This window comes from Microcaecilia unicolor, chromosome 1, assembly GCF_901765095.1.
Source record: "Microcaecilia unicolor chromosome 1, aMicUni1.1, whole genome shotgun sequence".
NCBI classification, from domain to species: Eukaryota; Metazoa; Chordata; class Amphibia; order Gymnophiona; family Siphonopidae; genus Microcaecilia; species Microcaecilia unicolor.
In genome coordinates this window covers 691,108,530-691,133,354 of record NC_044031.1, presented here as the reverse complement: position 1 = coordinate 691,133,354, position 24,825 = coordinate 691,108,530, and the positions used below count along the sequence as shown (strand labels likewise).

The following is a 24,825-nucleotide window of genomic DNA, read 5'->3' as shown; positions in this document are numbered from 1 at the left end:
AAACAGACAGTAGGGTTAAATGGTCAGTATTCTCAATGGAGAAACAAAGATAGTGGGGTTCCCCAGGGTTCTGTGCTGAGACTTTTGGTTTTTAACATATTTATAAATGATCTAGAGATGGGAGTAACTAGTGAGGTAATTAAATTTGCTGATGACACAAAGTTATTCAAAGTTGTTAATCCCAAGAGGATTGTGAAATTTACAAGAGGATCCTATGAGACTGGGAGGGGCATCCAAATGGCAGATGACATTTAATGTGAGCAAGTGCAAAGTGATGCATGCAGGAAAGTGATCTAGGTGTCATTGTTGATGATACGTTGAAACCCTCTTATCAGTATCTGGTGGTGGTGGGTTAAGAAAGCAAATCGAATGTTAGATGTTAGAAGGAAAGGACTTGAAAACAAAAATGGGGACGTTATAATGCCTTTGTATCGCTCCATTGTGTTACTGCACCTTGAATACTGTATGCAATTCTGGTCACCACATCTCAAAAAAGATATAGTAGAATCAGAAAAGGTACAGAGAAGAGCGACAAAAATGATAAAGGGGATGGGAAGACTTCCATATGAGAAAAGGCTAAAGCGACTAGGTCTCTTCAGCTTGGAGAAAAGACGGCTGAAGGGAGATATGATACAGGTCTATAAAACAATGAGGGGAGTGGAACGGGTATACATGAATCGCTTGTTTATTCTTTCCAAAAATACTAGGACTAGGGGGCACACAATGAATCTACAAAGTAGTAAATTTAAAACAAATCTGAGAAAATATTTCTTCACTTAACGTGTATTTAAACTCTGGAATTTGTTGCCAGGGAGCAAGAGAATGTAGTAAAAGCAGTTAACTTAGTGGGGTTTAAAAAGTGTTGGATAGCTTCCTAAAAAAGAAGTCCATAAGCCATTTTAAAATGGACTTGGGTAAAATCCATTACTTATTTCTAGGATAAGCAGGATAAAATGTATTGTACTGTTTTAGGATCTTGTTGGGTACTTGTAACCTGGATTGGCCACTGTTGGAAAAAGGATGCTGGGCTTGATGGACCTTCAGTTTGTCCCAGTATGGCAATACTTATGTTCTTAAGGCAGAGCTCTGTCATTCTCTATTTTTACCTGCTGGTAGATAGGCATAACCCACAAGTCTGGACTGATCCTTTGTGGATGAAATGGAAATTTCTATTACTCTATATTTTAGAGCAGCCTCTATAAATTACTATTTCTTATAATTCAATTACATACAGGTCCACTCTGTTTCCTTGTTCAATCCTTGTGGACTAACAGTCTACCACTGAATAATAAAACGTTGTTCTCTTCTTTATAAAATATATGAATCACCACCACCATGGCACTGCTGGACTGCCCAAAAGAAAGTGCAAAACTTATGTTTTATGGTCTTGGATTGAGTCCAGCAGTGCCATGGCGGTGATGTTTCATATATTTTATTGAGAAGGGAACTTCATTTTATTTTTTAATGGAAAGACTGTTAGTCCACAAGGACTGAACAAGGAAATAGGGTGGGCCGATGTCTAACCGAATTATAAGCAATAATAATTTACTAGATTGCATTTTAAATGGACCTATGGGGAGAGGAGCCACAATTTACAAAAAGGCTGAGCGTCTTCTGTCGGCTAGGTTGGACAGTATGCAAGCCGTGACCAGTGAGTCATGTAAAAAAAAGTAAACATTTTCTGATAATGTTTGGTTGTGATAAAGGATAATATATTCTTGATTGTATGCAGTATTAGAAAGTTGGTATACAGCAAAACTGGGACTCCAGTCAAGTATGGACAAGTGAGGACATTTGGATGAATGAATTTTGGGCACACTCGTGTTCAAGAAGAAACCAGAAGTAGTTGGTCTACAGTTTTCTGATATTGAGTAACAGTGTTACTCAATATCAGTAACAGTGTTGAAGAGTAGAACACCATGAACTGCTGATATTTGGAGAGGATGAAAATTCAGATAAGTGTTTATTTATTACAATATTAATAAGAGACATTGCTGCTACGAATGACTATTTGTGTTGTGATGGAAAACGGGGTGCCCTTACTCTTATTAAGCACAGCAGCACATTTATTTCTGAGCACAAACAAAATAATGTTTTTTAAAAATATTACAAAAGTTATTTATAAATTGGATACGTTAAAGTATAGATTTACACATATTTTTTGAAGCAATATTAAAAGTAGAAATTGTAGTGTTTTGCCTGTAGATCCTGTATAGTACTAGTAAGGAAAATAATTACCCTCTGCTTTTCCACTTCATTCTCTGCAACTGGTGTGAACAATGCAAAAATTGCACCCAGAAATCCTTGATCAACTTTCAGTGCCATCTCCTGGATAAGAACCATAAAGTACCTGTGAATAGCAGAAAAAGATTATATTAAGTATGTTTTAACACTTCTTTTTCAAAAATTTAGTTACACAATATATTGGCACTAATTGAAGTCTAACAATACCATAATGTATGTGTAATAATTAGTATAATTAGATTTCTTATTAATTCCCTCTCAATATAAGAGTTTAATGTTATGATACATTAAAAATACATCAACAGAAATGTTCAATTATAAAAAAAAAGCGGAATATTGGCATGTTTCAAGTATACAAAGCAGAATGTTTTAGAATGTTGCATAACAGATGTTCCAAACCACTATAAACCTTTCAAGCAATTAACAAAGCTTCTTTGTAGGAGTAATGGTGCACTGCTAGAGGCATACATTTGCAATTTTTGAGGGCCGCGTAAAGAATTCCCCATCATTCGCTGGTCAAACTGAACAGGTTAAAGCTAACTAAGACTATTTAAACTTTAAGTATGAGCCAAAATCTTGTTAAGATGGCTTTTAACTCTTGAAAGATATTATCAGGTGGTGGTTTTATGACTACACTTATATTGCTAAATATTGCTTTTCTTTGGTTTTCTGGTTTTATTGTAAAAATACTTGGAGTTATGATTTTTACCAATGGTCATTTGAGTTTATTTTATTGTTTTTTTGTCACTGTATGGTTTAGTTTATTATCTTCTTCTATCCGTTAAGTGTGCATTGCTCATTTATGTTTTCATGCAATACACATGACATTTTATTTTATGCTGCTAGCTCTACCTTCAGAAGGGTCATTTATAAAATCTAATAAATTGAATTGGGAAAAAAGAATCCATACTAAGCAGGCTTGGTAAAATCCCAGTAGCATCACAGACTATAAGTACCAGCCATCTTAACAAAAGTGTTGCCATACTGTGACAGACCGAAGGTTTATCAAGCCCAGTATTCTGTTTCCAACAATGGCCAATCCAGGTCACAGGTACTTGGCAAGATCCCAAAACAGTAAAATAGATGTTATGATGCTCATTCTAGAAATAAGCAGTGGATTTTCCCAAGTACATCTTAATAATGGCTAATGGACTTTTCTTTTAGGGAATGATCCAAATCTTTTTTTAAACCCTGCTAAGCTAATTGCTTTCACCATATTCTTTAGCAGTGAATTCCATAGTTTAATTACACATTGAGTGAAAAAAAATATTTTCTCCAGTTTGTTTAAATTTACTACTTAGTAGCTTTCTTGCATGACCTCTAGTTCTAGTATTGCTGGAAAGAATCAACAAGTGATTCACATCTACCCATTCCACTCCATTCAGTATTTTATAGTCCTCTTTCATATCTCCCCTCAGCCATCTCTTCTCCAAGCTGAAGAGCCCTAGCCGCTTTATCCTTCCTCATAGGGAAGTCATCCCATCTCCTTTATCAATTTCATTGCCCTTCTCTGTACCTTTTCAAATTTTGCTACTGAGATACAGTGACCAGAATTTCACAAAGTATTTGAGATGCATCGCACCATGGAGTGATATAAAGGCATTATATCATTCTCATTTTTGTTTTTCATTCCTTTCATAATAATTCTTAACATTCTACTTACTTTCTTAACCACCGCTGCACACTGAGCAGGGGGTTTCAAAGTAACCCTCCATGATGACACTTAGACCCTTTTCCAGAGCGGTGAATCCAAATGTGGAACCTTGCATCATGCAGCTATAGTTTGGGTTCCTCTTTTCCACATGCACAAAATGAAACCAGTGACTAGAATCAAAAGTTTTCTCCTGTTCCTGCCATCTCATATGCTACTGTTCATGATGTAAAGTTAGACACTGATGCTATCCTCTTCTGTTGCTCTCAGCTACAGCTCATGGACCATGTGTTTCCTTGATTGAACTACTGTTTTTGCATACATGCCAAAATATAATTTTCTTGCTCAATAGATTTCTAACCCAGACCTTTTACCAATTTTTAAAACACTACTGCTAATAATTTTTATAGCATTACTAGACATACGCGGTCCTGTATACAAAACACGTAAATGAAAACTCCTGCTTGATAGAGCTATTCAACAGACAAACAGGACACATAGGAGATTATGGACCTGTTTGTTGTAGAAATGATTAAAACAAACATGGGTACTGAAGAGGTGAATAGGGGGTTAAGAGTTAAAAGCAGATTCAAAAAGGTGGGCTTTCAGCCTAAATTTGAATAGGGCCAGAGATGGACAAAGATGTACTGACTCAAAGTCTATTCCAGGCATATGGTGCAGCAAGATAAAAAGAATGAAGTCTGGATTCAGTACTGAAGGATGAAGCAACAGATAAGAGTGGCTTACCAGATGAATGGAATTCCTGGGGAGAAGTGTAGGGAGAAATAAGACAGGAGAGATACCAAGGAACTGCAGAATGAATGTGCTTGTAAGTCAGTAAGAAGAGTTTGAACTGTATATGGAAACAGATTGGGAACCTGTCACAAAATGCCTAGCCACCCGCCTGAGGTTACTCCACGGCCACTTAGAGGGTCTATACCAAGCACAACTCAGGTCTGCCTGCACCTGCCACTTGTGCTCTACACTAGCACCCTCCTTCCACCAACTGGGTCACAACAGCTTCTGGGCAAGTCTCCCGCTCTCAAATTATCCCCAGCGATTTCTAGGTTACTGGAGGCCACACTGTCAGTGGTCCCACAGTTCCCAGAAAGCACTCACAGATCCAACACACAAACCACCAGGAAAGGAAAGGACAAATTTTGGTGATGTTAAAGGAAAAGAAACAGCAGGTTTTAGAAGTCTGTTGGATACATGCAAAGAAAAAAAAAAAAAAAAAAGAGTCGCCGCAAATGAACCCAAGGTTATGAGCTGAGGAAACAGGGAGGATGCAAATGTTATCCACAGAAATAGTGTTCAGCTTCAGATGGCAGTGAGACATCCAGGCAGCAATATCAGACAAGCAGGCTGAGACTTGGGCCTGGATTCCTGCTGAATTTCTGGTGTGAAGATGTAGATCTGGGAGTCATCAGCATAAATATAATACTGAAAACTATGGGAGGAGATCATAGCCCCAAGGGCATAAATATATAGCGAGAAGAGGTCCAAATACAGCTGAGCTACACTTACACATAGTAACATAGTAGATGACGGCAGAGAAAGACCTGTACGGTCCATCTAGTCTGCCCAACATGATAAACTCATATGTGCTACTTTATGTGTATACCCGACTGATTTGTATCTAATTTCAAAAAATTAACAAATCTGCTTAGAGCAAAAAATATATAAGAAACTAGAAAGACTTGCTCTAATTAGCTATAGAAATCATCTGTGCTATTATCAAGAGATATCTCTTGATATAGTAACATAGTAACATAGTAGATGACGGCAGAAAAAGACCTGCATGGTCCATCCAGTCTGCCCAAGACAAACTCATATGTGTATACCTTACCTTGAATTTGTACCTGTCCTTTTCAGGACACAGACCATATAAGTCTGCCCAGCAGTATTTCCCGCCTCCCAACCACCAGTCCCGCCACCCATCACCGGCTCTGGTGCAGACCGTATAAGTCTGCCCTCCCCTATCCTCGCCTCCCAACCACCACCCCCTCTTCCCCCCACCTGCTCCGCCACCCAATTTCAGCTAAGCTTCTGCAGAAGGAATGGATCCTCAGAAGCTTAGCTGAAATTGGGTGGCGGAGCAGGTGGGGGGAAGAGGGGGTGGTGGTTGGGAGGCGAGGATAGGGGAGGGCAGACTTATACGGTCTGTACCAGAGCTGGTGATGGGAGGCGGGACTGGTGGTTGGGAGGCGGAAAATACTGCTGGGCAGACTTATATGGTCTGTGCCCTGAAAAGGACAGGTACAAATTCAAGGTAAGGTATACACATATGAGTTTGTCTTGGGCAGACTGGATGGACCATGCAGGTCTTTTTCTGCCGTCATCTACTATGTTACTATATCAAGAGATATATCGTAAATGATTTTAATAAAGGGCCTCAATAGCCATGGGTACCAACTCCGTGGACACACCTAGTAAGGCTTCTATCATGGACCAACCACCACCTCCGAAAAACCTACAGAGTGAAATAACCAAAACAATCTGTAGTAAAAAACAGAGAGTGGTGTAAAAAACGATAATCGAGTATAGGCACAGATAATATTCAATACGCCTAATCAATATAATATGTCGGAAGAGTATAGCACAAAAAATTTTTTCAGAGAGAGAAGACTAAATATAAAGAACCAATAGGTTCAATATAAAGAACCAATGGGTTTGATTCCCACTACAGGCAGCTCCTTGTGACTCTGGGCAAGTCACTTAACCCTCCATTGCCCCAGGTACAAATAAGTACCTGTATATAATATGTAAGCCGCATTGAACCTGCTATGAGTGGGAAAGCGCGGGGTACAAATGTAATAATAAAAAAAAAAGAGTACTTAGCTTCAAACCCGGGAAAAAATCAACATCCGAGAGGTGCCTCCAAAAGTTCTATGGTAAAGTGATCTTGCACATAAATAGTCTCACTCAATCTTTCTCATCACTCTCTCTCATCTCTCTCGACAGTCGTAGAATTCTCACTGTTTTGTTACTTCTTCAGGAGAGGATATGCAAAAAAACTCGAACATCTTCCGCAATGCATATGGCAGATCTGTATCTGCTATTTTCAGGGCACTGACCGTAGAAGTCTGCCCAGCACTAGCCCCTCCTCCCAACCACTAGCCCCACCTCCCACCACCGGTGCTGCCACCCAATCTCCGCTAAGCTTCTGAGGATCCATTCCTTCTGAACAGGATTTCTTTATGTTTATCCCACGCATTCTTGAATTCCGTTACCGTTTTCATCTCCACCACCTCCCGTGGGAGGGCATTCCAAGTATCCACCACTCTCTCCTTGAAAAAATACTTTCTGACATTTTTCTTGAGTCTGCCCCCCTTCAATCTCATTTCATGCCTTCTAGTTCTACCACCTTCCCATCTACGGAAAAGGTTTGTTTGCGGTTTGATACCTTTCAAATATTTGAACATCTATATCATATCACCCCTGTTTCTCCTTTCCTCCAGGGTATACATGTTCAGGTCAGCAAGTCTCTCCTCATACGTCTTGTAACGCAAATCCCATACCATTTTTGTAGCTTTTCTTTGCACCACTTCAATTCTTTTTACATCCTTAGCAAGATACGGCCTCCAAAACTGAACACAATACTGCAGGCGGGGCCTCAACACCTCCTTTCTTCTGCTGGTTAAACCTCTCTATATACGGCCTAGCAACCTTCTAGCTACAGCCACCGCCTTGTCACACTGTTTTGTCGCCTTCAGATCCTCAAATACTATCGCGCCAAGTATTAGTTTATTTCTTGTTCAAGTTTTACAGAATCGCAAACCACAAAACAGCTCCGAACATAAAACCAAACTGTACTCAACCAACCAGAACACACTCTTTAATACTTTCTACATAGACCTGGGTGGGATCTGGACCAGTCCGGAAGGACTAAAGGAAAGCAAATTAGCAGGTAAGATCTAATTTCTCCTTCCTTAGCGTCCCTCCGGACCGGTCCAGGAACTGACTGGTGGGAAGTAAAGCAGAAACCTAAGGTGTGTGTGTGTGGGGGGGGGGGGGGGGGACCCCAGCAATCCTGCCGTGAGAACCCTTGCCCCGCAAAACCGCTTCCTGACGGCACTGAACATCCAATCTGTAGTGCTTCAAGAAGGAATGCAAAGACTATCACGTTGCCGCTTTACAAATGTCCAAAGGAGGAACCAAAAAACGTTCTGCCCAAGAAGCCTCTTGCCCCCTAGTAGAATGAGCCTTGAACCCTTGCAGAACTTGTTTGCCTGAAAAAAGGTAAGTGGATTCTATTGTTTCCTTCAACCATCTAGATAGAGTTGGTTTAGAAGCCGCCAGACCCTTATGGGATCCCCCAATAAGGAGAAACAGACGTCTGAATGCCTGAAAGCTTCCTAAGGACCCTCCTGACATCAAGAGACTGCAGCCTGCGCAGTTTTTCCAAACCTGAGGAAGAACCTAAAACTGGCAAACCACAGACTGAGAGACATGAAAACGGGAGACCACCTTAGGAAGGAAAGAAGGAACCGGATCCAACACCACATGCTCCTTAGAAAATTCCAAAAATGGTGACCTACAGGAAAGAGCCTGTAACTTCGACAAATGTCTGGCCCAGGCAATGGCCACCAAAAACACCATCTTGAGCGTTAAATCTTTAAGAGAACAAGCAGCTAAAGGTTCAAATGGAGGCCTAGTAAGGACTGACAAGACCAGATTAAGGTCCCAAGCCGGAAAAATAATTCTTGAGGGAGGCCACAGAAGACCTACCCCTTTCAAAAAACGAGAAACATATGCTCCTTTTAACACATTGGCCAGCAATGAATTCCAGTGCTTAATTATGCACCAAATGAAAACAAATTCTCTTATTTGTTTTAAATGTACTTTTTAAATGAGAAAAAAAACCTACCGTATTTTTCGGACTATAAGACGCACTTTTTCCCCCCAAATTTGGAAGGAAAATGGGGGGTGCGTCTTATAGTCCGAAGGTAGACTTCTTCCTACTCACGCGATCTTCCCTGGTGGTCTAGTGACGTCGGGGCAGGAAAGACCCTCCTCTTTCCTGCCCAGCGCGCTGCTCTCCATCCTCCTGTATGCAGCCTGACGGTCTCGGCGAGATTCAAAATGGCCGCCGAGACTTCAATTCTCGGCGGCCATTTTGAATCTCGCCGAGACCGTCAGGCAGCAATGCATACAGGAGGATGGAGAGCAGCGCGCTGGGCAGGAAAGAGGGGGCTACCTACTAATAACGCCACTGAGGAGGCATGTTTTCTCTGGCTCACGAAGAATTATCAACAAAAACAGAAAAATAGAGTCCTTTGCAAGGAACAGAAGCAGCAAACACAGCGAAGGTCACCGTCACTGTTTGCTGCTTCTCTCACCAAGAATTATCATCATGGCCTCATAGAAGAAGTAGGAGGAGAAGAAATTACAGCTCAAAGCCCCAGAGGAAAACACCCAGAGCCTGGCTGAGGAGGCAGCAGCTAGCAACCTGAAATAAGGAAAGAGTTTGAATTGATGGATTACTAGTAAAAGAGGCCCGTTTCTGGGCGAAATGAAACGGGCGCTAGCAAGGGGATTTGAGGGAAAGGTTTTGAGTGTCCGCACTGACTGCACCCCCTTTCCACCCCGATGCAGGTCGTGAATACCGCTGCTCCCCCCTCGTGTCCCGGAGACACACCTAACATACCTGGGGAAACAGGATGAGCAGGTTTCGTTTCGTCGCGTTTTTGAAGGTCGTGGTGGGCACCATTTGTGTATCGCCGGCGCACTGGGAGGTCATTGTGAGGCAGGGGGTTGCGTCCGCGACGTCACGCGTTCAGCGAAATGGCTCCGCCTGCCTTTCTGTTGTTCCTCTGGCTCTGGTCGCGACGTCACGCTTTTGGCGCAATGGCTCCGCCCCCGACGTAACGACGTTGTACGCGAGGGCGTGAGACAGACAGACAGAGGCTTCACCACCATGAAGTTACGAACCCTTCACGGAAGTGGCAGGAGCTTGTGGCCTCAATGGAACGTTCAGGTAGAGAATTATGTCCGGAAGGGGCGTGGCTGGGGACGTGGCTGAGGGCGGGTGTATGAGTGACAGTGAGAGTGAGTGGTGCTGACAGGCAACAACAGTACAGGGCTTCAGTGTTTCCCTGCCACACTGTGAGCTTCAGAATCGGAGGTGAGAATGATTAATATAGATAATTAGCATGGTGATTTAACTATAGGTAAATGTATGGACACTCCAGTATAATGTCTTTGGAACAATTTGAAGTTTGTTTAATCTTTACAAGCTGTGTGGGGTAGTTAGTTGTAAAGTTCTAGCTATTGTTGTAGGTAGAGCTGCTTAAACTCAAATGGAGCTCTCTTGGGTGGATTAATTAAGAGGAAAAGATGCTGCCCATGCTGTGCATTTCTTTTGAACTGCAGAGACTGTTGAAAGCATTTTGGGGCCGATGCAGAGAGCAGAGTATTACAGCTGCTGAAAACATGGGATGCAGTAATCAATCAGCATGCAAATTACTGCTGCATTAAAATTGTGGCAGTACTCTGCAGCTTGTTAACAGATGTCTCCCTTCCTGTTAGTGCCCAAGCCATGATTTGATCAAATAGAAAGGGTGATGTTTAAAAAAAAAACAAAAAAAAAGTCAAATGTCCTCTCCCATTCCTTGACAGTAGGCCTCACCCTAATTAACCACATACTTCGAACAAAAATTAACTAAAATTAGGGGGAGGGGGCTGTACTGCAACTTAAGGCCACTAGCGCTCAATCTCACATCAAGCAAACTAGTCTGTATGCTGGTATTGTAGCTGACCAACTGTGGTCCTCCTTTCCACTACTCACTCCTGAGACTGTCAAATCCTCTCTCAAAAAGCATTCTTCCTCACGTTGCCTTCTGGATGCTTGTCCAAATTATTAAAAACTGCACAGACAGGATTCATTGACCTTCTTCAATCTCGTATCTCATTTATGCTGACTCAGGGTGCTTTTTCTCAGCGGAAAGGTTCCATAATATTTACCCCAATCCCTAAGAGCACTTCAGCTTCATTGGGAGATGTTACTAATTACAGGCCTGTCGCTTCTATCCCATTGTTGACTAAAGCACTATAGTGAATAGTTGGTATTCAGCTTATGAAATCACCTTTCCTCTTTCTCCCTCTTGCATAAATCCCAGTCAGGCTTTAGGCCTTGTTATAGTACCAAGACAGTCTTGACCACCTCAGTATCTGATTTTAGAAAAGCAATCAGTCTGGGCTTTACGTTTTTAGTGATGCAATTCGATAGGTAAAGTGCCTTTGACCTTATTGATCATGAGTTGCTTTTAGGCCTGTTGGACCAATTCGGACTGAGTGGGAAGGTTTACCAATGGTTCCACAGATTCCTAAAATCTAGATCATATCAGGTGAAGTTGTCGGGTTCTCTCTTACCATCCTGGTCTCCTGACTGCGAGGTGCCACAGAGCTCACAATGATCTCCAATCCTGTTCAATGTTCTGATAGCTCCGTTAGGTGAAAGACTGGAGGCAGCAGGGTTCCGCACTTTCATTTATGTGGGCGATGTCACAATCTATTTCCCTTTCAAGACTGGTCTTACAGCAATTGTCCCTAAAATTAGGCTTGGTCTTGATTTGTTGGCATCCTGGGCTTCCAAAATTAAATTTAAGTTACATAGAGATAAGACTAAATTTATTGTGGTAACCAACCCCTTCGACTGTACTGTATATAATAATTTTACCACTGACATTTCCTACTCCCTAGACACTATGCTCAGGGTACTAGGTGTATTGACAGGTCACCTCACATTCGAGCCTCAGGTTTCCTCAGTAATGAAAAAATCCTTCAGGTCTCTTTGGGAAGTGAGGACAATCAGATCATATTTCTCACTCGACATCTTTAGATTGCTAGTTCAAGCCTTGATTTTAACTCAGTTCGAGTACTGTGATTTCATCTATGCTGGATGTATGGCGGGTATCCTAGAACAGCTGCAAATGGTCCAAAATACAGCAGCTAGGCTTGTTCAGAAGGTATCGTGTTTTGATAGAGCCACTCCATTATTATGCAAGCTGCACTGGCTGCCCATTAAAGCCAGGATTTTTAAATTATGTGTTTTTTGTCTTCTAATATTATATGGCATGACACCAGATTACATGCAGCCCTTAATGACTGTTCCCCTATGCAATATAACCTCCTGTTCTAGGGATTACCTTAGACTTCATCTTCCAGATTGCAAGAGTGAGTTATAAGTCGGTTCACTCTACAGACTTTAGATACCAAGGTGCTAAGCGGTCAAACTCACTGCCAACAGCAATCAATGGTCAGCCTGATTACTTGGTATTTCGCAGAAGACTGAAAACTTTCCTCTTTGAGACGTTTCTACCCATTGCTGGAGTGTGTTAGATTGTAACTGGCCATCAATGGTTTATTATTTAGTTCTTATTTGTATCTTATTTGTGATACTCTGCTCTTACTTGATATTTTGTTTATGGTATTATAAACCTTGCCTTTTTATTTACTGTAAGCTGCCCTGAACTCGAATATGTTTGGGTTAATGTGGGGTATAAATGTCTAAATAAATAAAATGTATCAGATCTAATGTGCTATGGATTAAATTAAAGAATGGGCAATAGGAGGAAGTCTCACCATACTCAACAATCAAACAGCATTTGTGAACATCAAAAGGGAAATCCAAATTACTTCAAGACAATTAGAAAAATTAACATGCAAATATCAAACCTGCATTTTAACAACATTTTTCAACAAATATATTCCATGTGTATTACTTACTTAAATTGTGTTACTTTACTGTACTCATTAAATCTTGTTATGATGCTCACATCAATGAATGGTCTTGGTTCTGTAACAAATTACAGATTAAATAAATTATTTTGTAATTGTAGTTCAAAAAGATCATTCGATTTCAGAGCTCAGAGAAATGTATACATAAGTGTGAAAAACGTGAAAAAACAATAGCTATATACAAGTAAATCTGATTATGTGGGAAGATAAATACTATACTAGTAGGAAAATATAAACTCATTACTAGATGGGTGATGGATAATAAAGTATACCTTGCTTCATACTCTTCTGATGTTTACTCAAGCATTCCATACCTGTCCTGAAATCTCCACATAAGCTGGGTTTCCAGGACATTCACAATGAATATGCTTGGGATACATTTGAATACATTGGGTCTGCAAGTGATACAAAATTTATCTTATGCATATTTGTTGCAAATATCCTGAAAGTTTAAATGGCTGAGAAATCATCTTGACAATTTTGGAAAGCCCTACTCTATTTGGTGGTGGTGGTGGTGGTGGTGGTGGTGGGGGGGGGGGGGGGTCATATCATCCTCCTTCCCTCTTTTGTCCTTGCCAGAAATCAATGGCAAGGTGTGCAGTAGAAATTACCAATCTATAGGAATCTGACATGGACTGAAATGTTAATGCTTCTACCATGGCCCCTTAAACTGTACTGAGATCAATAAACTTAATGCAAATAGCCATATTTGAAGTCCTTATTGGCCTCAGCACAAAGTGAGCCACTAACCTAGATGCAAGAGACACTCCAATGGTAAGATTACATTGAATCATTCATTTCCCACATTAGGGTCTTGATACTTTATTCTGGAGTACTGAATAATTATAACCCTTACTTGTCATTTACAGCTTTTCCCTAAGGCAAATGAGTACCAAGTAAATGAACAGTAAATCTGTAGATCTGTGGAGGAGGTGGTGGTAGTAAGGAAGAATTTGTACATGGAGTGAGTGAAGACAAGGAGATAAGTGCATAAGACAGTAGAGAAGTCAGAATTCAATAGAATAGATGGGAATGTCAGATCAACTGGGGTTTATAGTATGCATCAAGAAGTAAATTGGTGGAATAGACAGCCCTTATAGTCCTCACTCCACCATCATATTCTGTGTTTATACTTCTAGGTTTCTAATTATGCCTGGAGAAAGAAGAATAAAACAGAGTTTTGAGGAACAAAGAAAACATTTTACTGGGGAAGAGAGTACCACAGGGATATGAAGAGATACTGCCACTTCAGGAGATAAGAGAGGAAAAGGTTGTGTGTTTGGCAAGTAATATCACTGAAAGGGAAATGGGACTTGCAAAAACCACAGAAAGGTGGAGTACATAAGTACATAAGTACATAAGTAGTGCCATACTGGGAAAGACCAAAGGTCCATCTAGCCCAGCATCCTGTCACCGACAGTGGCCAATCCAGGTCAAGGGCACCTGGCACGCTCCCCAAACGTAAAAACATTCCAGACAAGTTATACCTAAAAATGAGGAATTTTTCCAGTCCATTTAATAGCGGTCTATGGACTTGTCCTTTAGGAATCTATCTAACCCCTTTTTAAACTCCGTCAAGCTAACCGCCCGTACCACGTTCTCCGGCAATGAATTCCAGAGTCTAATTACACGTTGGGTGAAGAAAAATTTTCTCCGATTCGTTTTAAATTTACCACACTGTAGCTTCAACTCATGCCCTCTAGTCCTAGTATTTTTGGATAGCGTGAACAGTCGCTTCACATCCACCCGATCCATTCCACTCATTATTTTATACACTTCTATCATATCTCCCCTCAGCCGTCTCTTCTCCAAGCTGAAAAGCCGTAGCCTTCTCAGCCTCTCTTCATAGGAAAGTCGTCCCATCCCCACTATCATTTTCGTCGCCCTTCGCTGTACCTTTTCCAATTCTACTATATCTTTTTTGAGATACGGAGACCAGTACTGAACACAATACTCCAGGTGCGGTCGCACCATGGAGCGATACAACGGCATTATAACATCCGCACACCTGGACTCCATACCCTTCTTAATAACACCCAACATTCTATTCGCTTTCCTAGCCGCAGCAGCACACTGAGCAGAAGGTTTCAGCGTATCATCGACGACGACACCCAGATCCCTTTCTTGATCCGTAACTCCTAACGCGGAACCTTGCAAGACGTAGCTATAATTCGGGTTCCTCTTACCCACATGCATCACTTTGCACTTGTCAACATTCAAAGTGGTTTACATTGTATATACAGATACTTATTTGTACCTGGGATAATGGAGAGTTAAGTGACTTGTCCAGTCACAAGGAGCTGCAGTGGGAATCATGTCCAGTTCCCCAGGATCAAAGTCCATTGCACTAACCACTTGGCTACTCCTCCACTGGAAGGAACTAGTAGAGGAGTAGCTAACAATTAGAGCAATGGGCTGAGAACCAGGAAAGCCAGGTTCAAATCCCACAGCAGTTCCTTGTGATCTACGATAAGCCATTTAACCTTCCATTTCCTATGGTACAGACCTAGAGCCCTGTTTACTAAGCCACGCTAAACACTAGAGTCGTCTATATGTTCCTATGGGTGACTTAGCGATAAGCATGCACTAAAAACGCTAAAATGCCCTTAGCACTGCTTAGTAAACAGGGCCCTTAAATTGTAAGCCCTTCAAGGACAGGGGAAAAAAAAACACTGTACCTGAATGTAATTCACCTTCAGCTACAATTGAAAAAAAGGTGTGAACCTTTGCAACTGACTGCTGGAATTGCTTCAGTTAGCCATCTTCACTATTTACCTAGAGCTCTAACGTTCTTAGTAAGAAAGGTGCTATGGATACTATTCATTTTCCAGATAGTCTGGACAACATTTCTTGAATCTTCTCAAGAGCCTATCATTAAGAGGGCAACACTGTTGGTATCTTTAGTGTTCCCTTCTTTGGGCAGCCTATTATGAATTTTCCTGATATTGCCAGACCTACCCAATTATGACAGAAACATCTAGGGTTCTTGCTTTAGGAACGTCCATTTTCTTGAAATTTCCCTGTAAATATCTGGTATCAAATGATAATAATGCTTTTGTCTTCCTTGATCCTATACTCCTGGACATTGGAGCAACTCTGTGGGTGCTGTGGGTGTTTGAGCACCCCCAATATTAAAAAAGTTCCTTGTATGTGTCCAGGGAGGGATTATTTTAATTGGGTTTAGAACCCCCAATAATTTTGAAATGTTGGCTCCTATGCTCCTGGAAACTTTTTTTTGTTAGAGAAGGAAAAATCTTTAGTTTGATTTTTGGGTGTTTTCTATTCTCATTAATGCAGGTATAAATTGGGTTATACAAAATTGAGAAGTGTCTGATATCCATTGGTGAAGGGAGGTTATATTTCTTTCCTTTTATGTGATTATAGTCAGCCGGTTTCCCCCGTGATGTGGACTTGTATGCATGATTATTAACAAAAAAAAGGTGTGAACTAAATCCCAAATTAGTAGCCCTGTCCCTATCCTTCCTCCAGTTTCAGCATCTGCTCTCAAAGTGTTCAGATCCAGCCCTTAAATTCAGCAATTTTCCCTCCATCCATATCCAGCATTTCCCCTCACTCCCCTCCATCCATGTGCATCCACGTCCTCTGTCTTCCCTCCCCTCCATCCATGTCCAGCATTTCTCCTCTCTCCCTTCCACTCCATCCGTGTGCATCTCCTTCGACTTTCCTTCCCTCCATTTTTGTACATTTCTCCTCTCTTCCCTGCCCCTCCACTCCATCCATGTCCACCTTTTTTCCTCTCTTCCCTCCCCTCCACCCATTTGCATCTCCTTCCTGACTTCCCTCCATCCATGTCCAACAACTCTCCATTCTTACCTGCCCCCTCCTCCATCCACCCATATCCAGCAAATTTCCTCTCACCCCTGCCCCCATTCATCCATCCATGTCCAGCAATTCTCCTCTTTCCTCTTCTCTCCCTTCCCCTCCATCCATGTCCATCAACTCTCCATTCTCCCCTGCCCTCTCCTCCATCCAACCATATCCAGCAAATTTCCTCTCCCTTGCCCCCATTCATCCATCCATGTCCAGCAATTCTCCTCTCTCCCCTGCCCTTCCCTCCATGTCCAGCAACTCTCCATTCTCCCCTGCCCTCTCCTTCATCCATCCATATCCAGAAAATTCCTCTCTCCCCTGCCCCCTCCATCCATCCATGTCCAGCAATTCTCCTCTTCCCCTGCTCTCCCTCCCTCCATCCATGTCCAGCAACTCTCCATTCTCCCCTGCCCTCTCCACCATCCACCCATATCCAGCAAATTTCCTCTCTCCCCTGCCCTCATTCATCCATCCATGTCCAGCAATTCTCCTCCCTCTCCTGCCCTCCCCTCCAGTGATCTCTTCTCTCCCCCTGCCCTCCCCTCCATGTCCAGCGATCTCTTCTCTCCCTCTGCCCTCCCCTCCATGTCCAGCGATCTCTTCTCTCCCCCTGCCCTCCCCTCCATGTCCAGCGATCTCTTCTCTCCCCCTGCCCTCCCCTCCCATTCATGTCCAGCGATTCTCCCTGCCCTCCCTCAGTTCCCTGATAGCCATCCTCTCCGTTCCTTCCTGCCCCCCTCCGCACGCGCTTAACCCTTTTATTTTCAGTGGCAGTGAAGAAGACAGCACAGCGGGTTCGCCTCCAGCTTCTCCCTTTCCTCACTCAGTGTCCCACCTTCCTGCGATGATGTATTTCCTGTTTCCGTGAGGGCAGGACACTGTGTGAGGGAAGGGAGAAGCTGGAGGCGAGCTCGCTGTGGTGTCTTCTTCACTGCCACTGAAAATAAAAGGGTTAAACTTCACTGCAGTCGCAGCCACTGAACATAAAAGGGTTAAAGGCGTGGGGGGGAGCAGGAAGGAATGAAGAGCCATGATTATAGGTTGACGAAGTGAGGAGCCGGCGCCACGAGTGGTGGGGGTGGACGCCGGCGAGGAGAGGAAGATATAATTTTGTTCCATCCAGCCTTCGAGGAGGAGGCAGCCAGGGGAAGGTCACAGTTGGGCTGGGGAGGCTTAGCCTCCCCAAGCCTCTTATACGGGGCGCCTATGACTATGATCACTGTTATCAAGCAGCCCTAGCACCATTACCTCCTGCACCAGATCATGCACTCCACTAAGGACTAGGTCTAGAGTTTTTCCTCCTCTTGTTGACTCATGTTCCAGCTGCTCCATAAAGCAGTCCTTGATTTAGTCAAGGAATTTTACTTCCCTAGCATGCCCTGAAATTACATTTATCCAGTCAATATCGGGGTAATTGAAATCACCCATTATTATTGTGTTCCCCAGTTAGACTCCCTAATTTCTGATAACATTTCTACATCAGTCTGTCCATCCTGGCTAGGTGGACAGTAGTACACTCCTATCACTATCCTTTTCCCCTTTACACATGGAATTTCAATCCATAGGGATTCCAAGATGTGTTCTGTTTCCAGAATTTTCAATCTATTTGCTTAAAGGCCCTCCTTAATATACAATGCTACCCCTCCAATTTGATCCACCCATTCGATCCACCCTATCATTATAATTTGTACCCTGGTATGACAGTGTCCCACTGGTTATTCTCCTTCCCCCAGGTCTCAGAGGTGCCTATTATATCTAATTTTTCATTTAGTGCAATATATTCTAACTCTCCCATTCTATTTCTTCGGCTTCTGGCATTTGCATATAGACCATTGTTCCTACTTATATCTTGCTCAGAAGTTGACAGTGTTAGGGCCCTGTTTACTAAGATACGTTATAGGCATGTTAGCATCGTTAGTACGCATTAACCGTGTACGTGCCTATAATACCCCTTATAGGCGTCTACATGGTTAGCTCGCGTGCTAATTGTAGACGCTTTAAAAACGCTAACAAGCCTTAGTAAACAGGACCCTTCATTTGCAATCTTTTGTCTGATTTTTATTTAAAGACACCTGGTCTACTATAGTCTCTTACACTCCTGTCTTTGCCTCCGAGACAGGAGCAGCCTTCTGGAGGTCTCCTGGAGGGGTGGACCCTCAAGTAAATCTATTGCAACTTCGCTATTGGGATACCCTGTCTTCCCTGTTTTGGTGGTATCTTTCAAAGATATCTTGTTCTGAAACATGCGTTTTTGAACCATTGTTGGCCTTCCCCCTTGTTCTAATTTAAAAGCTGTTCTATCTCCTTTTTAAATGCTAATGCGAGCAGATGGGTCCCACCCTGGTTAAGATTTAGCCCATCACTCCAGAATAGGCTTCCCCTTCCCCAGAATGTTGCCCAGTTTCTTACAAATCTAAAACCCTCCTCCCTGCACCATCGTCTCATCCACGCATTTAGACGCTGAAGCTCTGCCTGTCTCTTGGGCCCTGCAATAGAACAGGGAGACTTTCACATTGCTGTAGTTAAGAACATATTGTATATTCCTATAGTTTACCTGTATCTAATGCAATTGATTTTGGAGGTGCAACAGGATGAAATACAACTGGAAACATAGCCCCAGGTAACTGATTATCAATCTGAAAGTAAAGCAAAATATTAAAGTCACAAACTTTAAATACAAAGAAAGAGTAAAGGGACTGTTCTATGTGTAGAGCTGAGGAACTGAAGACTAATATGGTATACTGGCCCCCAAGCCTCCTGCAGGCAGGACAGCAAACTTCAGCCCTTCCTGCAGAATTACTCGTTCCCTGTGGAATCACTGAAAAAAAGGAAAGGCCGGCACACCTAAATGTTGGTGGTAGAAATCTCAGTGCCAGAACTTATTTAACATGCATGCGCCCCTTCCACTTCTGGGATGAATGTTGTGCTTTCAACCTCAAAGATCTTCCACTCTCTACCCCTATCCCAAATCCTTTCCTCCTTTCCCAGCAGCGGTCACTAAGAAGCCCTCCAAAAAATGCCCAAATATTATAACTGGGCACACAAAAAAATGCCTGAAAGACTTTTTTCATATAGTAATAACCCCTTGCAAATATGTAAATTCAGTTACATTTTTGAAAATGTGCCACACGATGGCTGTAGAATCTTAAAAAATAATCAGCTGTAGGAAACCAGCAGATATGAGTATGGCAACACTGGTCACCTGCAATAGATGTTCAGTGAGCCCAGCAAGATAAGCAAGCTTGCATGCCCGCCAGGGACAAATGAGCACAATGGGTCCTTTGGCCCATGAAGGTCCTAAAAGAGTGCAGCAGTTTTGCCAGTCCACAGAGGCTAATTTCAGCAAAAGTAACTGAAGACAAGAGCTGTAGAGAGGAACTGCAGTTGCCCTTTACCCAGCTGGAAATGCAATAAACTGAACAGGAGAAAGCAAGGTGAAAGAACTTGTCATAAAATGAGCAAAGGGAAAAGTATGGGAAGGAGCAATGAATAAGGAAGGAAAATGAGATGAGGATAAAAATGAACAAGAGGAGCAGGAAAACGTTTAAATTGACTTTCCTTACATGAAAGTTGCAGAGGTCCAGAGTCTTATATGGTATTCATATTTTTCTAATTTACCTACCTCAGAAATGGGGTTGCTATATTTAAAACAATCTTATATTTGAGTGGATATGGTATAATGTCAAAGGAGGATACCAGTTTTACACATGGATGATGCAATTCAATTCAATGGTGTTCAAACTAGAGTGTGATTAACAAAGATTTAGAGCTCGATAATACTCTACTGAGCAAAATTTATTATTCCTGCCAACTTCATCTTAGTACTAGACTATTACTGGGAGATGCCTGTTTCTCACAGAGGCAGGTGGGTTTTGTAAAGACTGGTATACTGGTTACACTAAGCAAATGTACTTTCTCTAAGGATGAGCAGGATAACAGACAATGCCTAACAGGCTGCCTTTAAATAAAGAGATAATATGCCACTATGCAAAAAACAGGGTTGTGGTGGCAACGGGCCATTTTCTCTGTTTTTTATTTTTTATGAAGCCAAACGGGAAAGAATTTTAGTTAAGAAAAATGAATTTGATTCTAAACTCAAATATACTCTTTAGGACAAACTGACTAATCCTATTGTCATATTGAGAATCCTTATCTAATTTCATGATGTAAGTGTTCCAAATGCATGTTGTAGCTTTACAGATACAGATGGAGACTGATCTCAAGTGTGTTACTGATAAGGACATGACCTTTCAGAGTTAAATCTAAGCACAACAGAAAAGTTGCATTTGTTATCCAATCAGGAAGTGTGAATTTAGCTATGGCAGTACCAGATTTAGTGTGACTAAATGAGACAAAAAACAGAGTAGGCTTTCTAAGGACTTTGGTCCACTCCTGGCAGGTCTATAAGGTTCTTTTGCAATCCACATGAAGCCAAGTCAGTGGGAAGCATATGATACTGGAGGTGGTATTTACCAATTATGAATATGAAATGTATTCAAGTCACAGGACATACTTCTATATGAGTGTAAACATCCTTTAAATCTAGGAAACAAAGTCAGTCTCCTTCTGTGAAAGAGAGATTAAGGTGCTTAGAGAAGTCATTTTTTTTCCTTTCCTAGGAATTTCTCTAAGCTGTTATGGCTACGGATAGGTTTGAGTCCTTATGTTTTCTTTGGAATTAAGGGAATATAATCCATGTCCTTCTTCATCTTGTGGAACAGGCTCAATCACACTAGCTCCTAGAAGGAAGGAAGGAAGGAGAGTTCCTTTACTGTATACTGTAACTCAGTGTGCCCATAAGGCTATCAAAGTAATTTGGAAGGATACTCAAAACATATGAGTTACATGCAACGGCCCTTTGCCTGGGTGCTTCTGGGTCTGGGTTTGGGGTACAAGTGGGCTGGAGTCCCCGTGAAGGGCAGACTCTATCAGACCCTCACTCACTTGGCGTGCGGTGCCTCCACAAGTATTAGTGGGTGGGTGGGATGACTCTTCTCCCCCTGGAAACTCAAAGTTAAGGTCCAAATCTCTGTGGGAAACAAGGTTGGCAGTTAAGATAGGCTGCCTGTGGAAGACAGCAGTACATCTTTTAATCCAAATGACCACTCCGCAGTCAGCAGTTTAAAACTCAGTTTATTCTTCAACTTCAACCCACAGGAACATCCAATTATATAAACTCTTCATCAAATAATACAATCCTTAAATAAATCTTCCTCTGGTGTTCCCTGCAGCAGAACTCCTGTATTCTCCTCCCTTAGGGTATATGTTACAAGGCACTCCTAAACAGAGTTACTTACACTTTGTACAGCTCCAGTCCGTGCCTATCCCTCATTATAGTGTTCCAAAGGCTTGATTCCTTTCTGTATCTCAGGTCCAGACCCCCGTGATCTGACCTCCACCAAGGGTGACCTTTGAGTTGGCTCACCGTGGCTACCGGATGGAAACTTCCTGGCTCCTATCCCGTCCTTCTGAGCTGGGTCTCTCCACTGCTCACCCAGAGTTCTCCTTCATAGTTACTACTTCTCCTAACAGCAACTCTCATTTTTCTTTAGCCAATGAATTCACTTCTTTTTATTTATCGTACATTTATACCCACTTTTTCCCACAGTTGTGCAGGCTCAAAGTGGCTTACAATGTTTCAGATCAGAGGTGATACAATTACAATCAAATCAGACAGAATGGAAGAAACAGGCAAAGAAGAAAATACGGAAAGAATAAGAGAGTCCAAAAATGGTCTGTAGCTATATTGTTAGGATGGGCTTCAGGCTGTTTGTTGACTCCTTGGAGTAGGCAGAACCTCTAGTGGCTGGAAGAGAAGAAATTCATCTGGACACCAAGATGACCTTGCAGGATGTAAATGGAGCTGAAATCTGCTCCTGTATCTGTCCACTCCTGCTGCCAAGGCAACTGGCGCAGCGACCCACATGCTCTCTGACATCCAACGATAAACAGCCAACAAAAAAGTGAAAAGATGAAAAGTGGCAGCCAATAAGTAGACAAAGCAGGCCGTTGTCACAGATGGAATTGGCAGGACAGCACTTGCTAAGAAGACCCAACGTTGCCACAGCAACGTCCAACAACCGACCGAGCGGCAGGCCGACGTCGAGGGGAGACCCGCATCGCTGATGAAGCCCGTGGCCCGGAGGAACAGAATGGTGCCCGCAGTCGGAGGGCCAAACAAGCCCTCTGTAACGCGCTGGACCCCGCTGGGCGATCCAGAACCGATCCGCTCCCATCTGCAGCCGCCTACAAGCCCCTTCTTCTTTGGGTCACTTGGCAAGGGCTTGCAGGCAACCAAAGACCCACAGCAGCTAACAAAATAAAGGAACAAAACCCCAAAAGAAAGACCCCCTACAGGGCAAACACTTAACTTTATCTCCTCCTAGTCACTCTTCCCCACAGTGCACTTTCTCTCTGCATTTTATTCCAAAGCTATTCCCCTTGGGCTCTGCTTCCTCCCATCCAATGACCTCCCAGTCACTCCTCCCAGTGACTCTCTAAAGGGACTTACTTTCTTAGTAATCCCAACCTAATAGGGGATTACATACACATGATGCTGAAATCAGATATTATAGAAGTTATACTGAGCCAAAGTTTTATGTATAACTGACGCTGCCCCCTCCCCTTCCATGGAGTCCAGAATGAACACTGAAATACTGGCTATGCCCACCTGAAGCCAGTCAAACTTTCATCCTAGGTTTTGGCTGAGAAGATAGATGTGGCTTTGAAGCCCTTTGATCACTTGAGGAAGAGCAAGGTCCCTGTTTATGCTAGAGATGAAAAAGGAAGACTAATGCTTCTTCAGCAAATATGTGTCTCCTTAGTCTCCCAGTCAAGTACCAACTAGAAGATTAGAGAGGATCTAAAATAAATGCAGAGAAGATCTGAACCACCCAACACTGGTCTTTAGTTTGATCCACAGCTTCCTTAACCCTATCTCCAAAGAGATTATCTTCCTTGCAAAGCGCATTCAAAAGTCTGTCTTGCATATTATATCTCTGATCAATTATCCACAGCTAAGAGTGTCAGCAGGCACAAATACCAATAGCAGAAGCTCTCAACACCATTTCAAAATCATCATAAGTTGATCTGACCATGTGATTTCCACATTAGTGATTCAAGAGGCCTTAATAACATAGTACCATAGTAGATGACGGCAGAGAATGACAAGCACGGTCCATCCAGTCTGCCCAACAAGATAAATTCATATGTGCTGCTTTTTGTGTATAACTGACCTTGATTAGTATCTGCCTCTTTCACGGCACAGACCGTAGAAGTCTGCCCAGCACTAGCCCCGCCTCCCACCCACCAGACCCGCCTCCCACCACCGGCTCTGCCAAGCTTCTGAGGATCCCTTCCGTCTGAACAGGATTCCATTATGTTTATCCTACGCACTTTTGAATTCCGTTACAGTTTTCATCTCCTCCACCTCCCGTGGGAGGGCATTCCAAGCATCCACCACTCTCTTCGTGAAAAAATACTTCCTGACATTTTTCTTGAGTCTGCCCCCCTTCAATCTCATTTCATGTCCTCTAGTTCTACCGCCTTCCCATCTACGGAAAAGGTTCGCTTACGGATTAATACCTTTCAAATATTTGAACGTCTGTATCATATCACCCCTGTTTCTCCTTTCCTCCAGGGCATACATGTTCAGGTCAGCAAGTCTCTCCTCATACGTCTTGTAATGCAAATCCCATACCATTCTCGTAGCTTTTCTTTGCACTGCTTCAATTCTTTTTACATCCTTAGCAAGATACGGTCTCCAAAACTGAACACAATACTCAGGAGGGGAGTACAAGTTATCCAAACAGCAGCTAAATATTACTGCTATCGGCATAGGCGCCCCTTATAAGAGGCTGTGACCTTCCCCGCCTGCCTGCCTCCCGCCCCCCTCTGAAATTTAAAACTTCATACTTGCTCGGGGTTAAGGAAAGGCGGCGTCAGCAGTGACACAGCACGTCAGCATCAGTGAAAAGCGTACTCGCTTGGCGCGCCTTCAGCTTCCCTTCGTTCTGTCTCTCAAGCACTGGTCCCGCACTTGCGGAAACAGGAAATGAGGGCGGGACCAGCGCTTGAGAGACAGAACGAAGGGAAGCTGAAGGCGCGCTGAGCGAGCACGCTTTTCACTGGTGCTGACGCCGCCGCTTCCTTTAACCCTGAGCAGGTCTGAAGTTTTAAATTTCGGAGGGGGGGGGGGGGGGCAGGAACTGGATGGCGCGCGTGCGACCTGGTGCTCGGTGGGAGGGAAGGAGGAAGGCCTGATGCTGCTGGGTGGGAGGGAGGAAGGAAGGCAGGCCTGATGCTGGGTGGGTGGGTGGGAGGGGTGCCTGGCACTTGATGCTGGGTGGGTGGGAGGG

The 24,825-nt window shown here is 42.9% G+C and overlaps 1 protein-coding gene across 1 annotated transcript in view; it reads right to left on the bottom strand.

Annotated features, from left to right (window-relative positions):
- Positions 1–24,825, bottom strand: part of VPS13C (vacuolar protein sorting 13 homolog C) — a 992,635-nt gene that overhangs the window by 115,440 nt on the left and 852,370 nt on the right. The window contains exons 68-70 of the mRNA XM_030188422.1: positions 19,023–19,104; positions 12,626–12,695; positions 2,239–2,350 (exon numbers count right to left, since the gene is read on the bottom strand). Coding sequence (XP_030044282.1) covers positions 2,239–2,350; positions 12,626–12,695; positions 19,023–19,104 — 264 coding nt within the window. The remainder of the gene's footprint in view (positions 1–2,238; positions 2,351–12,625; positions 12,696–19,022; positions 19,105–24,825) is intronic.